Below are 16,709 nucleotides of genomic sequence, written 5' to 3'. Positions count from 1 at the left end.
TGCAGATACTGGGACAATATAACGCGGTCACGCATTTCAATGTAAAAGATGGGCTAGGCACCCAGTTGGAATTTGCTCCCATCAAATACCAGAAGGTGACAAAGAGAAAAAGGAGAAAGGCAACAGAGTGAGGAGCTGCTTGTTTTTACCAGTGTGCGTTGCTCATAACTAGACACTGCTGTCCCTGTCATGCAGGAATAGCACGTCACTGGGACTCACTGATTTTCACAGAGCAGTTTAAGGTTGTGAAGGACAGATCGAAATTGGGGCTGTCCTGCAGTGTTTGGGATGTTTGCAGGCAAACTCAAAATCCTCAGAAGTTTTATGTGACTCACTGTGTGCAGACACCCTTGGGTGCTTATCTGGATTTTTTTCACCTCTTTCCCTGGCAGTCTCTTAGCATTCCTTTGTTTCCCATTTTTCTGCCTTTTTTCCTCACTGGACACAAGCATTTGACTCATTTCAAACTATCAAAAGAAGGCTGGTGAAAAGTCCTCCAAACTCTGTTATTGATAACGAATAATTGGAAATAAACAAAATAACTCCTGTATCCTGGGAGAAAGAGGATCAAAAGTGATGGAACGAGGTCAGGTTCTTCATACCAGAGCTCCTGTAACAGAGAACTGCGTAGCAGCACTTCTGTAGTGTTTTTGGTTTGGCAGCAAAACAGGAAGACCAGAAGGAAACAGTCATTTGTGTCAGATCCTTTTTTTAAGCTTAGTTACTTAATCTGGGTCAATTCTGAAATGAAAACCTAAAGCATTTTATTTTGAAACTGTCAAAATGAAATGCTTGGATTTTTCAAAATGTTTCTCTGCTTTCTTTTGCTGCCTTGACTGACAACCCCCATTCACAGGCAGATCTTGCTCCTATGAAATGGCATTTTTTGGTGAATTTAATCTTCAACTTTTTTTAAATATTATTTGCATAGTGTTTACTTATGTCGCATTCACAAGATTTATGGCAGGCCACCACAAGGCAGAGCTCCCTGCTGATGGCAGATGAGTGCCTCACGGCAGTACCAACTTGCTGCAGTATTAATTTTCTGTTCTGTAATTTCTACTCTTCTATGCCATGTTGATTTTGCAGAATAACCTGGTCCATGACACTCCCAGCTTCTCAGCACTGACTGAACAAGTGGTTCAGGTTCAACATTTCTAATGCTGCAGCTTAATGACAAGGAGATTTTCTGGCACTCTCACTGGCTGCTGGTGAATGAAGGGAAGCAGGCCATGAACGTTTGCTTGGCTTTAATCTTGCTCTGTCCTATGGACAAGTGGATTTATAAAAGTAGTAATTTTCTAAACACAGTACCATTCTCCTGCCCCGTATTGCCTCAGTCCACTTAGCAGTTATCCATCTCTGTACATGTTTGACTAAAACTAGCTTTGCCCGTGGCTAGCCAGGCCTTTCATATATTTCACATCTTCAAGTCCAGGCCTTGCTTGCAATGGAGGCAGCAGAATATATCTACCATGCAGATTATGCCCCAGAGTCTAATAAGTACTGCTGCATTTAGACGTATGGTGTCTGTCTGGAAGGTCGCAAGGGATTAAAGCGATTCTCAGCTGAAAGCAGAATGAAAACTGAGAGACTGCTATCACTGGAGGAGAGTAAGCCTTTGTTTATGTACAACTGGTCACTTGTCGGGCAGATGGAGAGAACACGCACCTCCCCACATTGTTGTGTCAGACCTCAAACTGTAAACCTGACCTTGCAAAGCCTCTTAAGAGGGGCCAAAATAATCCCTAAATCACTTTGTTTTGGGCCTCTCAGTGTCTTGCGGGATTTTGCAGTCCACAAGGTGGCTGGCCTCTGGGGCATACCTTGTTGATGTCAGGTGATTACTGTGCTCTGCAAAGGGAAAAAGAGAGTAGAAGTAGAGATTGATAAATCTAGATGCTCAGAACTTTGCCTCTGTTATTTTATAATTCCTTAGTTAGCCTCTCAATGAAACTTTAAGTGTTTGCCTATGAAGATCTCAAAATATCTGCTAGTTTTATATTGGACCACTTCTTTTTTTTCCTCCAAATGTTGGCAACTTTACGAGATTCCGAATGGGTTCTGTTGACTCAGAGTAAGATTTTCGAGTACATACATGCCCAGTGTCAGGGCCTGCTTACTGGAGGTCGTGTTCCAGCTAATGGGGTCACACTCGGCAGTACTAATTAGGGAAATAAATTCTTTAGTGTCCCTAAACCTTTGACTCCTACCCACTATACCATAAAAAGCACGCGACTACTGGCACAATAATTTGATTTTTTCATGTCATGTTAATTTGTTTCATGATGTGTCAACTTTTACATCTAAGACTGGTGTTACTCCCTTAAGGTTAACCATTATCTTGCATCTTATTCATTAGAAAGCAAGAGATGTCTAAGTACCAGTGACATGAGTTTTCTAAGGGCTCTCTGTTTACAGTAAATACAGGACAGCTTTAAAAAAAATCTTGATGCACTCCTTAGGGCATGGATTGTGAAATGTTCCAGTTTATTCCTTTCCTCTGAACAACGCTCAGCTATACCAACAGTAAACTTTGACAAAGATTAATTGTAGCACTGTAGGAACAGCTGATGTGCACTCTTTATAAAATGGTGCTTTGGTGGATTCACCATTGTCAGAAACCCTTGCCCACTTTGTTAGGAATCAGAGCTTCTCTGTCCGGTGTAGCAGTGGCCTGGGAGAGGAGCCATCCGTTCTCTTGCTCGGGTGTAGCACAGACCCATGTAGCACAGTCCTTTCCCTGAAAATTCACGGTGGTTAGATCTTAGTAAAACATATGCCTGTGTGATATTTGCAGCTGACTGTTGGCAAAGCAAAGTCCAGAGTGGCAGGCTACATGTCGAAATGCTCAGCCTTTTCCCTTGCATCATCTGCGCTAGCTGTGAGATGACAAAACCAGCCCAACTGTTGCTTCTGGCATAGCATAGTTATGCCATGGCCCTCATGGCAGATGACTGAGGTGAAGGTATTAACATAGCTCACATTCACTATGTGCTGGCACGCTGTCCTCCCGGCTCTGCCCAGAGCCCTGCAGGTGGTTACAGCACATGCTGTAGTTGTCTGCATATCCATCACAGCCTCGGGAGCCATCCTGCCCCATCCCATTGACTATTGGGAAAAGAGAAAGAAAATGCAGCAAGAACAGTGACTTCAGGTTGTGATTTTGAAGGAGCCAGGGACCAGGGCTCCTGCAAGAAGGGTCCCTTTCTTGAACCCCCAAAGAAAGGGTCAGAACCAAGTAGATTTAATTTTCCCTTCCAGAACAGTGATTTTGCCAAAGCACAGACATGCAGTAGCCTGGTCCCTCAGACTCGCTGACATGTGTTCCTGTCATCAGAAACCTCTGCTGTCAGTGAAAATCTTCATAGTACATGCTGCTCTTTGGGACTGAGCAGATATATACTCGCATGTAACTCAGCACATCATATATTTCCTCAATGTCCCTTATTTAAAAATCTCTTTTTCACATGGTGGCAGATCTGTCTGAAATTTGGGGGCTTGGCTTATGCTCGGGTGAATGTGCCATATGGTCCTGGTTCTGCTCTCTGACCAGCCAAGTTTAACTACTATAATTGGGCTTGTGGGGCAGTTACCCTTAAAGTGTGAAGCTGAAATTGTCTTAGCATGCTGGCTGAACGTATGGCTGGATACTTTATTTCCAGTCACGTTGCATCGTATGGCACAACCCAACTGCACAGACAGTCGAGCGAAGGGAAAAAGGACAGAAATGAAACACTGCCAAAGTTAAGAGAGAATCTTCCTGTGAGAGGGAATTGGAACCAATATCCGTGAGACCGTTCCCGACTCGGTCACCCGCCTATATATTGTTGAGTCATTTAGACTCTAATCTTGGCCCAGCTTCTCATTTTCTTCTGTTTAGGCTGAGAACCATTCCCTGAACTGCGGTTCTGCAAATTCCCAGCCTGAGCTCCCTCTGCTGGCACTGGCTTTGCAGTGCCCACCTGTGCAGGCGGGAGGGCAGGAAAATGTATCCCCCCCCACCTCCCAGAAAGCTATTTAACAAACAGGCCCTGTAAAGTTCCTCACCGCTGGGGGATATAGGTCCAAGTTCCTCTCTTTGCTCTTCTTCCACTTCTGCGATGAGCACCTTAACCACAGGGCTGCTGGCTACACTGGTATGGGTGCCTTTTAACCCCTCTGCTGGATTGGTCTCAATCTTATTTCGGGCAATAACAGCAAAAGCGAGATACGAGCCTGGGTCTCCTACCTCCCAGGTAAGCATTCTGTAGAGTCAGCATTCCTGTTGGGTTTCATCTTCAGCCAATTCTTATTTAATTATTTACCTTGAAGTGCAATAACTCCAGCCCTGGGAGTGAAGAGAGACTCATCCCAGACTAGCCAAAAACCTGGTCTCATTGTGGTAGGCTTAGGAAGAGCCAGTAAGCAGAAAACTCAAACTCAAGTTACTGGTTTGATGCAAGCACGGCAGAGGTTTGAACCAGGCTCACTGCAAAGTGCCCTAACCTTCCTGCTCTTGCTACTCATAATGGCACAGTTTTCTTCTGGAAATTCTTTAGGGAAAACTTCCCAACTCTCTAGGTAACATGTGTCACGGAACTGATACATCCTTTTGCATCATGAGAAGATGCTCTTTCAGAACCTTTTCTGAAGAAAACCTGTTTTCTGATTAGAACTTTTTCTGATGAAAACCTGTTTCCCCACTAACTCTAAAAGAAAATCAAGATGCCCATGTAAATTACTTTTGTACAAGAAATGCAGGCAGTAAAGCAGTGTTAGGAAAAGGCATCGTTTCCATAGTTGCATTAAGTAGAAAAAAATCCAAATGCATTAAGTGCCTAGTTTTGTTTACTGGTTCACATTCATTGATCTGGGTGCTTGTGTTGAGCCCACAGAAGTCAGTGTTCTGGGATCAATCAGCACAAACCATATTTACGTGCCAGGGGTTTTGACTGTGAACTCATTGCCCGAAGAACTGTGCGTTATTACGTATTTGTGCTCCACCTACCAGTGCTTTTGATAATATTGCAAAGGCTTCTTGCTTTTATTCCAAGAGAGCTCTTTCACCATGGTCATCACTCAGAGCAGGCAGGGAAAGTGCAGTCCTTTCATTGCCACAGGTTTCTTGGCAGCATTTTAACAGGTTTTGGACTGCTGTGGGCTGAGCTCCAGGCTGTAGAGGTACAAGGCATCCTGTGGTTTGTACAGAGGTGCGAAAGGTTTACTGTCCACTCTCTAGAAGAGAGGAAAAAGAGACAAAAGGTGGCACAGCAGCCACTTCTTTGTTCTGTAGTAAGTGGCTACCCCCCCTCCCCCCCCCCCCCCCCCCCCCGCCTTTGCATTGTAACCACAGCCAGAACTGCTAGTCGATTATTAGGTTTAGGACCTTTTTTACTTTTTTTTCTTCTTTTGAAGGAGAGGAAGGAAAGGGAGGCATTTAGGACAGGACAGAACAGTTATCACACCAGAGATGCTGAGGTAAATCCAGAGGGTTTTACTCATTTTTTTTCCTTGGGCAGTGCTCCTGTAGGGAATGGGAATTGTGACTAAAGAAGGACTACAGGATTCAACCCAATGAAATTAACTTACACACCTTTTTTTTGTGGCTCACAGAGAGTAATTGCCTTCAAGCTGCAGTCATACAGGTTCAAAATAATGTTTGGGCTTTTTTTCTCTTTTACTTACTTTTTTTTTTTTTTTTTTTTTACCTCTTCACAGTGTTCTTTTCCCAGCCAGTGGTCTTTCCTACAGCTGATTCCTAATGCTTTACAGGATGACTTACACATCCTGCCTTAGCAGCAGACTAATACCCAGGTTTGAATTACTATTGAATAAGCGGCAATGAAATCTCTATCAAAATAATCAGTAGTTCCAAAAACCACAAACAACAAAACAAGCAGAGCTGAACTAACTCAGCAAGACCATTTGTAGAATAAGGGACTGTGAGTCATTTTCTTTTCCCTCCCTCAGTAAACTCCATCGTTACCTCGCGCAGCCCCGGGGAGGGCAGGTGGAGTGGGTAGGGCATGACTTCAGAAAGTTAAAAAAAAAAAGAAAGTCGACATCACTCATGTCACGTGACAAGAAGGAACCAATGGAAGCAGGTTATGGAAAGGGGAACAGTTAAATTTGTAATTTTGGTTGTGTGAAACACTTCTTTGGGCCTCATAAACAACCACAGAACCACAAGTTGGGTACAGAGGCAGTCACACAAGAGCGGGTCCGGGATATTGGTCAGCAGGCAGGGCAAATCGTTTTGACTGCAAACCACAGAGTTTCGTAGAGTGGTAAGCATCATCAACCACAACCGATCCGCTATATTTTTTTTCTTTTAAGAAACAATTTCGGAGTTGATTTAGCAAAAGAACCTTATAATCCATTTTGCGTTGCTCCAGAGGCACTGGGATAAAATAGAGAGTGATGCCTGGGAGGAGGGTGGTAACAATGACCATTCTTCATTTTTCATTTCCCAAGGTAGAAGAAATCATATATTCCTTCACTTTAAAGAGAGAGTAAGTTTTAAAGAGGAAACAATGGCTTCAAACAGCATATTTGAGTCACTTCCTTCTTACCAGCACTTCTTGAGAGGTAAGTGCCATTCAGACTTTCTAAATATACTTTTTACTATCCCATACTTAAGAAAATGCATGTTTGGAGAACATTTTGAGACACTCTCGTAGTACATCTTGTTTCCTGCTCCTGTTTTTTTTCAGGAGTTCTAAGTGAAGCTAATATTTGAGCTTGTAAGAATACTATCTCATTACTTATCAGTCCTTTAAAGAGCTCATAAGATGGACTCATTCGAGCTGTTCAAATAGTCATTGCATGCTTGTGAATTTTCTCTTCATAAATCAAAGTGTATTAGAATAACTCCCATGAACTACTGCAGATACAGTAGCAGTAGCACAAGCCCTTTTTGCTTCTTTTTGGCAGAATTAGGACTTTGTGAGCCACTGCCATGAAGAATGACAGCCAAGAGCATACGACACATACTGCAGACTAAAGCACAGTGAGCGAGCAGCAAGCTCGTGTGTACAGCCAGCAGAGCGTGATGCTGTCTCATTTATGCTACACTCTCAGGCTAGGTAAAGGCATGTTCTCAGGGAAGAAGTCAGAAAAGCTTAGAAACCTGCTTAAAGTTAGCTGCAACTCACGTGGCTCAGGAAAAGTAGTGGCGTGGATAAACTCAGAGTTGCTGTTCATGCCCTGTAGGTCTCAGATGACTGTGAATTATCAGCTGCAGCCATGCTTAGAGAAATGAAGCAGTCCTTTAAGGGCTGAGACAGGAATTAAACTGCATCACCCAGCGGTCTGTCTTTTTTAAACAGTGACAAAGAATTTGCAGAAGGTCATTCTGATATTCTCACAAACCCCTGTGGAGCAAATGGTTTAGTCATGGGTTATTCATATTAGCAAGCCAGGGACTAGCACAAGAAACTTGTCCGCTTCCTTGTAACTACCCCCCTAAATAGCCGATGATACAACTGAACTTTTCCCCTTCGACATGATCCTGTGATCATTCGAGCCCTTTGCCGGGCTCGAGCCTCTGTGCCTGTGCAGATGACAGCGCGTACACAGCCATACACAGATCGCTCATCAGACTTGGCTGGGTGCTGCAAGAGAGCAGCACTTCATCACTCTCTAAAGTTACAGACTACAGTTTCCCGGCCTTGCTGGTGGTGTCAGTGTGAGTCATGCGTTATTCATATTAATAAGGAGGCTGGAGAATGCGGAAGGCTTGGCTCAGCACCGGTGCCGCAGCATGCAGCACCGCCAGCGCCGTGCTGCCCCTGCCCCTCCGCTCTCCTCCGGTGTAAACGCAGGGCGAACGCGGAGTGGGGAGACGTTAGCGCGCTCTTCTCGCTTCCTTTTCTTCTGTCTGCTCTATGTATTGAAGGTTTTTCTGCATCTCTTTTTACTGAGAGTTGAATCACAGCGAGCTGCGTGAGTCACGCAGGCTTGCAGCGTCGTCTTGCCTGTGCAGGGGAGATACTGAAGGTTTAGCGAGAAGTTGCTAATTGCTCCCCGACATGCTCAGTACTAGCATTTCTTCAGCGCTGCCACCAAGCAAAGGAAGCAATACTGGTAGAATAACAAGAAGGATCTTCCTGCATTTCATCAACTCTTTCTTTTTTTTTCTCTCTTTTTCACTCACACAAATGTTTACTGCAAGCCATAGCACAGGAAGACCTCTTGAGCAAATTTTGTGCCTTTGCTAGAGTGACAAAGTGAACCTCACAGGGCCATGCTTGCCACGCGTGGCAGTGCACCACCAGCCTGGGGGTGAGCTCAGGGGATGATGGATGCCATGTCACAGGCCAGAGCTCAGATAGCCCAAGAGAGGCTGAGCAGAGACCAAGGACCGAGTCTCTGTTGGCTGGAAAAGGTAGTGTTTCATTAAAGTTGGTTAATCCAGCAAGTGTTTTAGCTTAACACTTCAGGATGGATATTGTTATCCTCCTTATTGCTGTTGTCCTTACTGTTAATGTTGTTAGGGTGCCAGTATTTTGGATTCTGTTCATGGACTAGGATCCCATTGTGCTGGTTAACTTAAGGTATTTGTCCAGGTTTTTTGCAGTGCTCGTACAGATCCTGGTACATATCCAGCATAAGCAAAATTGAACTCCGGCAGTGCAGTGCTGGAAAAGCTTGGGCAACAGCCCTCAGTTAAGTTATAAAGCAAACGTTTCATCATTGCGAAAGAATATTGTGTTTAAACGTGGAAGCCTGTGACAGTTTTCCAGCAGTTCCTTTTTTGTTTCTCTCTTTACTCAAATGAACTTCAGACGATTTCAAAATCCTGGACTCAACAAGAGTAACGCTTGGGCCTTGGAGCAAGAAAAATAATCATCCCTAGGGTGGATTGTTCTCACCCATATTTCTCAATAGTGTTTACATAGACTGGTCATTAGAAATGTCCAAAACCGTCTCTTTTCTTTTTTTCCCGCCAAAATTTATTGCACTTTCTCTCTTAACTGAAATTATGAGGTAAAGGGAAAAATAACATGTTGTTTTCTGCCATGGATTTCACTTTATCAGTCCATGCAGTTCTCTGAGAAGGAAATCCATAACTCTTTTTTAGCATGATACTATGTGAAAATTGGGAAAAAAAGAGGGGAGTGGGGAAGCAGAACAATTGTTCCAGCCTCTGTGAACAGTCACAGACATAGAAAGCCTGACATATTAATTGAATGTGGTGTACCACAAAGGATATGGCCCTTTTTCTATCACACCACACCAGGTCCTCGCTTCTGCCACTAGGTAAAGAAATGAAGATTACATTGAAACCTCCAATGGTGTGCTCTGCCTGCTGAACACATTCAAATGTTTACCAGCTCTCCTTCTAATGACAGTCTCATTTTCCTAATGTCCTGTTTCAGTTTATGGGTCTGGATTTGGTGTTAGGAGTACAAAATAAGAGCATTTCTAAGTGTCCTGCTACAGTTCAGCCAGCAGAAAACAGTCACTCAGTTGTTTCTGATCTGGGACTATATCGGCAAGACTGTAGTTCAAACTTCCACCGTAGTGTATACTCACAGTAGAAGAAGGGATTTGCTAGTTTCATAAGGGTTCCCCGCAGGTTCATGTGTTCATTGACCAGGCCACGGCAGTGATATCTTTCGGGCAGGGAGACCATGAAAACAAGACCCATTGGAAAGCCTTGTGTTTAAAGAGTGTGTATATAGTTTTAAAAGGGGGCCTAGACAGTTACATGTTCTTGCCTCACCCCCATAACTTCTTTTTTTTTCTTAAAGGCATTGGACTGTCTTGTAAGGTTTCCTAACAATTTTGCCTGCAAAGAAAGACTAATCATTTTGCAGGGTTTTTATGGGGCTCTAAATAGCATGAAGCATCATATTTTCCAAGAGGGTACTTTTTCCTCATTTTTCCTTTTGTTGCAAGGTCTAATTATTTCAATATGCAAAGAAGGTTGCTCCTGGTTTTGCCTTTGTTGTGTTTTTTGTTAATTAATCAAGGCGTCAAATAATTGTGGCGCAATTTTTTGTTGGTTTCTTATCAAATAGAAAAAAACTCCATAGGAGCACTTTACCACCTGGAAAAAATACACTTTGCAGGCTTCCTTCTTAGTTATAATACTCCAGTAGTGCCCAACCCAGGGTATTTTTCCTTTGCAAACGCTAAATTAAAATGTAGCAAGAAGCTCTTCTTGCTCTGAAAGGCTTCCAGGACTGATCCTGTGAACACTTACATGTAAGCATACTCTTTCTCATCACAAGTCAGTGGCTCTGACTTGCCTTGTGACTGGATTTATGTGGGCAGACCCCTAATGTCCATGGTGCTATATGTGAGTGGAGGAAGCAAGGTCACCTGAGACTCCCCGTTATGTGATGGTTTTACACTTGCAGTGTACGAGACCTCCTTGTGTACAGATGTTTGTCTCCAGAACGTCCCGTGTGAATGGTGGGGTAGCATCACCTCAAAGTCTGATTGGCATCAGTCCTGTCCAGAGCTAGGTGCTAAGCGTTATCCACAGCTCCACTTTTATTCAGCAGAGTATATTATCCTGACTGAAATCAAGGCAAACACCCACCTCTGTTGTAAGTGTTTCCAGGCTCAGCCCTTTAGTGCCTCTGGTGCACACTGGGGCATTGAGTACTGCGGAAAGGCATCTAACACTAGCACAGCTATTCCCTTTGGGCTCTGATATGTGACACCAAAAAAGCTCAGCAGGGTGGAAAGTGCAGCCTCCTCCCCGTGGAGGACTTCGGAGGCAGCCAGCTCATTGCATGGCTCATCTGTGGGGTCATTAATCCTTACACAATCTTCTGGGAGGAAAAAAAATAGCTGAAAAATTGATAAAGATTTCAGCCCTTTAGGATTTGTGACACTATTAAAAGTAATCAGATAGTAGAAATATCTCAGCAAAAGACATGTTTCTTTGGGAGGTGCACAATACACAGCACTGAAATGTATTTGGAAAGCTCTTTTCACTTGCTCCCCTAGTAAATGAACCCTATCTTTTCACAATAGAATGCATTATTGTCACTGAGAGGAAAGTTTTCCAGCATTTTTGCAGATTGTTGGAACTGTAACAAAGAGTTAATTTGTGTCAGCACTATAAAATGCTAGCTGCATATTGTGAATAGGAAATTGAACTAAAACTCATAAAAATCTTGGCTTTCTAGAATAAAAAAATTTACACAATGTCTGATTTGCATAGCCTTCTCTCCGTTTGAGACTTTTTCATTTGAAAGCTTTGGGAAACAACCAAACACAGGTTGTACCTGAACACAGAAATTCCTGTGAAGTATGGGCCAAGTATCTGACAGAGATGAATACATTGCTTTGGTAAGATCAAGAGATTTTATCCTGGGCCTAAACAGTAAATTCAGTGTTTAATCAGTCACTCAGTGTAGCGATGTGCTGAGCCTGACAGCATTAGCAAGGACTTAATGGTCATGGTTGGTTGACAGATACCCAGGATTGGCTTGCCCTTTATCATGTGTCATTAATAAGAGATTGTTGGTTTGCAGCTGTGCCTTTGAGTGTGCTTTAGCCAGAGACTCGAACTCTAGCTCTGAGATAGTTCTGTAATGGGAAATAAAAGTTTCTTCCCTGCACTGTCAGTGTATGCAATATGAATAGAAAATAAACTACATTATTTTTCGTGACTACAACATAATCATGATTCAGTTTGACTGCTAATGAATGACCCCAAAAGAACAGTCTGCTTATCTTTACATGCATTTGAAAGCCAGTGATATTGGTAAGATTATGAACATAATGTATGAACTCCTGAAAAATTTTATTTCTAAACACAGAATGAATATTTGCATCATCTTATTATTCTAAAGGGGAGAGTCTACAACTAAACCAAGAATGGCAAAGAAATTACTATTCTTGGATTTATAAATAGACATACTTGCTTTTAAAATGTAAGCAGAAGAAATCCTAATGAAATGATGAAGGTGTTTCTCTGTAAAACTATGAGATTGTTCCACCAACAGGGAAAACTCATCCTATTCTGACATCCCCTCCACATGCACAGGGGGTGTGCTGGGTCACAGTGGTCTCTGCTGCACCTCTGAAGTGGCTGCCTGGAGGGCCAGGCAGGGGTGTTGGTGTCAGATCCCTTTCTGTTGCTGGGGAGCACAAAGGGGGAGTGCAGAGCAGGTTCAGGAGCTGAAGGGAAATGCCTCTTGCAGGAAAAAGATAGGTTGGGCTGGTGCTCTGCAGCAACTGCTGGCTATGATACCTCAGTAAGTGATAATTTGAGGTTGCTCACTCCGTGACAAGAAAGGGAAACCTGTCTGCCTCATATATGCACAGCGTAAGAGTTTGTACGTAGGAGGTAACCACAGAGTATCTGGCTAGCCCTGGTTGCTTGGCAGAGGAGGAAGGCTGAACCACATAGCTATAAAGACTTTGCTCCGACATGTGGGCTGCTAATGCTGAAAGGCATGGATGCCTGACTGGCACCTGGATTAGGGCACCAGTGCTGGTCCAGCAGCCCCAGCAGTAGGATAGGATACAAGTAGCTTTGGCTCTGAATAAGAGGATGGGTTTACGTTGGCTGGTAAGGGACTATCTGCTCTTTGAATCCAATCCTACTTTGAAACCAAGAGTTCAGCAGGATCTGTAAAACAGTTGGGTATGAATATAGATAATAGTTTCTTAATACGTACCAGCAAGGTAAAGAAAAAACAAGCTTTGGAAGGGTTAAGTTCCCCCTTTGTCTCTCACTGCCATATTTCAGATCACAAACCAATCTCTGTTAAAGCTTGGAAAGAAAGCTTCCTGTGAAGCAGGTCTGTCATCTGCAAAATGAATTGCGACTTCCTCTGAGACAGCTGGTACTAGCCTCTGGGAGAGACAGGACACTGGATTAAGTGAATCACTGGTTTGAGAGAAGGGCAAGAAAACATTACACTGCCTCCATTACCTCTTCTGTGATCTTCTGCATGTGAATAATATTTGTATAGACTTGAGTCAGTTTCCCAAATAGCAGAAGAGGGGTACAGGTATATCCTTTCAAGTGTGTAATGAAAAGTGCTGAGTGACAACGATAGAGAAGCTTGCAGTAGTAGAGCATTTACAGAAGTCCACAATGAGTTGGTGAAGTCCATGCACATGACAGCATATCCAGAGTGATACTGAATGCAAGCTACATCATCCTTGTTGCCAGTGGAAAAAAAGACTAGAAATGAAAAATGCAGATTGCCAGTGCCTACTTTTCAAAAGAAATGCTTTTTCTTCCACTTAAGTCCCAGCAAAGTAAGGCATGGGCTTACAGCCAAGATACCAAATTCAAAACATTGAATTCTCTATACAAATTTATTCAGACGATTGAAATAGGAAAAATGGACACAGAAGAAATGACTGTGAGAGTAGAGAAGGAGAGAATGCTGGTAGCTGCTACCTGGTAGCACTTCCAATTCATCCTTAATACTGTCCGCAGGGCTCACCACTTCTGCTTGTAAGTGAAACTCTGTGAAACTGGGTGGTTTCACTTCACAAAGATGTGTGAGAACATTTTCTCTGGCTTTGATCTGCCTGGGTTTTTTGGCCTGTGCTTTTTGTTTTGAGTTTCTGATTCCAGTGAACCCAAAAGCAGTCCGAATTAGGGGCTGGGGGGTTTTCTTTTTCTTTCTGAGTATTTTGTCTTGCAGTGTGTTTTCTCTTGTCTGGTTTCATGCTGAAGCTGTGATTTTGAGACCTGCTCAGAAGCTGCCCTTAGGTAGGGTTTTGACTGTAAGTTGGAAGGCTTACCTCTCTTACAAATCTTTCCATGAATGCAGTGTGAGGAAACTTGAAACCTGTCAGGTTTAATGTAATTTGCTATAAACATTTCACTCGGCTGTACTTAGGGCAAGCTATACAATCCTTATCAAACCAGCAACTTTGGAAGACATTGACCCAGAGCTTGAAGTGGGGTTTTTAAAAGAGAAAGATGACCATTTATGAAATATCTTGAATGTTATGGGTGAAGCACCACAGAGCACAGCCGAGCATCTGTTTCCTTTGTGACAAACGTCTTGCATGTTCTCAGCCCCAGCCCCATCTATGTCTCTCATAAGCACATTTTCTAACTGATTTTCTGTCATGTACCTGTGCCGTGCACCCCAGACATATGCCTTTGAGGTATTTGGGCATTTACAGAAGCCTCAGATGAGTACCTGTGGCTGCCAAGCTCAGTAAGCATTGCTAAACCATCTTGCGCAGTCGCCTGTTTTGGCGAACCTGCAACGTAAGTGCAGTGAGCATGCTGAGCAGAGTCTGGGGGCGGTGTCACACCCTTTGCGGTGGGCAGAGGAGCCTTTGTGCCTTTCAGCATCCATATCTCTATTTATACTTACTGCATTATCAAAGGGTAGTGGAAGGAAAGCTGGTAGAGCAAAATCAAACCGCTAGTCTTGTCTGGCACAGAAAGCAAAGACAGATACAATCACATGGCTGTAAGTCACTGCCAGCCAAACCCTCAGAGATTCTGGTATGCCCTGCAATGGTGAGTGATGTGACTCTGTTTTTTCACTACTGTTATTATCAACACTAGATAGATTTAAGTTAGCACTGCTCTACTCCCACCTGCCTGCAGCTGCACTTCCCCTTTTCTCTGTAGACATCATCAGGAGCAGAAAACATACCCCCGAGCCAATTCTTAGGATAACATCCTGGCTCCACCCAGTTAGTGACAAGACTGCCATTGAGTACTGTGGGGCTGGCTCTTTCTTTTAAGAAAAAAAACAGAAAAATATGAAGATCAAGTCCAAGTTATGAATAAGATAGGATGTGAACTCTGAATGCCAATGTTGAAATGGGGCCTGAAAGAAACGGAATTAAGGTATGAGTTTATTTCACATGACTCAAATTAGCAGAACTAAAACTTGAGAATGAAAATTTTTCTGTCTTTCACCTATGAAATACTGGTGTGTGGTGGAACAATTATTTATGGCATATAATGCATGGTTATAGGTGGAGTTTTGAGGTGGCTAGGGCTTTTCCTGGTTGGTAGCTGTTGGTTTGTACATAGCGATCAGGAGTTTAAGAGTGGAATGGGCGAGATGTGTTTCCTCACTGAGCAGTGGACTCGTTATAGGAGAAACACCGACAGAAGCACTCATTAGTGCATGCCATCTCCTGGTCTTCTGTAGAAGGACAGAGTGGGACAGGACTTCCGTTGAGTGCGACAGCACATCTGGAAAGTAACCCTGGAAGCTCTTTCCAAGAGGCAATGAGGAGGCCTTACCTACATGATCAGTCTCCGCACAACAAGACTACTATGACTGTTGAACATCTGTCCATGTTGCACATGATCCTGAGCAGAATACTGATATGAGACTACAAGCTACACCCAGTTCATAGGAAGTGTAATGTATTTTACAATACAGTTACTAGATAATATCAGACTTCTGTAAAATGCTTCTGTTTTTTCAGGGCCTATATGTAAATGAGCTTTGGGTTTTGCATAGGTTGGGTGTAACAGAATTCATAGCTGGAAGATACATTCAAGTTAAAACTTTGTTACCCCATTTGCATGGGGGTCGATGAATCAGTTACTACAGTATGGGGTGATTTAATTGCTCATATATCATGCATTCTCCAAGCATTTTGCAAAGAAATGCAGCACTGCTTTGTGCATTGTACCTCTGTGGATTCAGAGGCAGGGAGCTATGGTGGTTACCTTGCCTGGGCTCCTCCACCAAGCTGGCAGCAGCACTAGGAGCTAGACCTGTGTCCACCAGATCACAGACACTGCGTACAGTTCTATGCTGAATTGCTTTCTATTTTGTGGCCACCATCTCCCCTGCCTGGGTGACAGACACAGTGTGGAAAGCACTCTGCTCATGACTCTAGTTAGGGAAATAGGGTGTGCTCAGACACTACTCAGGCAGGTCACAGTTGTCTTCTCGCTAAAATAAACACAGCACGGCAGCTTCAGTGTGCTTTACTTCCCACATGCTTCCTAACGACTTCCAGTAACACAGCCTGCAGAGATGGCCACCTCTGAGAGGAGAAGAGAAACCTCAGTCTCCATACTGATTCTCTCTTTAGCTGCTGCACTGAGCCTGTAAAAAGTAATAATGTATGGTGTTCAACACATGCACATTTTTTATGGCAAGCATCTGCAAATTAAAAGCAAGATTCAGGCTTCTAATTAGTCTTATATATGAACAGGAACTCCTTCTGACTATACCTGCTGCATTAGAGCATTTGCCCTAGGATGTGAGGCTTTCTCCACTCCGCCCTGTAAAATGACTTGCTTTTCTAAATGAAATGGGCTGTTCTCGGTATAGTATGCTGGGCTACGGTGAACACTAAAGAATGGAGATGGCTTGCCTAGTTAATGAGAAAAAGTTATAGGATAAACCACTTCAGTTTAAAAATGATGAGATAAACCACTTAAGTTTTATGGAACAATCAGAACTTTTATTGTTGTGGGGTATTTTTTTTCCTAATAGGGATCATGATGTCTAGCAGTCATTTTTTTACTTTTTTTTTACGCAGTCCAAAACAATTTCAAGAACAACTCCTGATAAGTGATATTACTGTGTATTGATGTTTTTACATGTATGTTTTTCACACTGTGCAGCAGAAAAGCTACATTAGTCCTAAATAGCTTCTTTCCCTTGCTATGCAGGAATAAGCTTTACCAATATGAATACTTTTATACCTATATAATAACTTCATTCCCATTTGGGAGACTGTTCTGCTTTAACTAGACATGTCCAAACAAGAGGAGGGATTTACAGCTTCCCTGTGGGATG

The 16,709-nt window shown here is 43.1% G+C and overlaps 1 protein-coding gene and 1 long non-coding RNA gene across 3 annotated transcripts in view; one reads left to right on the top strand and one right to left on the bottom strand.

The window, feature by feature from the left end:
• Positions 1–799: 799 nt before the first annotated feature.
• LOC135330608 (uncharacterized) lies at positions 800–7,651 on the bottom strand. Its single transcript, XR_010392586.1, has 3 exons — positions 7,137–7,651; positions 4,991–5,217; positions 800–3,111 (listed from the first exon to the last, which is right to left on the bottom strand). It is a non-coding gene; the product is annotated as an uncharacterized LOC135330608 (long non-coding RNA).
• Positions 6,056–16,709, top strand: part of RUNX1 (RUNX family transcription factor 1) — a 178,948-nt gene continuing 168,294 nt past the window's right edge. The window contains exons 1-2 of one of the 2 annotated variants that reach the window (XM_064524656.1): positions 6,056–6,269; positions 6,457–6,570. In XM_064524656.1, the coding sequence (XP_064380726.1) occupies positions 6,516–6,570 (55 nt within the window). In that variant the 5' untranslated portion in view covers positions 6,056–6,269; positions 6,457–6,515. The remainder of the gene's footprint in view (positions 6,270–6,456; positions 6,571–16,709) is intronic. The other variant, XM_064524646.1, reaches the window with a different exon arrangement.

Source organism: Dromaius novaehollandiae, chromosome 1, assembly GCF_036370855.1.
Source record: "Dromaius novaehollandiae isolate bDroNov1 chromosome 1, bDroNov1.hap1, whole genome shotgun sequence".
Classification (NCBI taxonomy): Eukaryota; Metazoa; Chordata; class Aves; order Casuariiformes; family Dromaiidae; genus Dromaius; species Dromaius novaehollandiae.
This window is presented reverse-complemented; position numbering and strand designations above follow the sequence as displayed.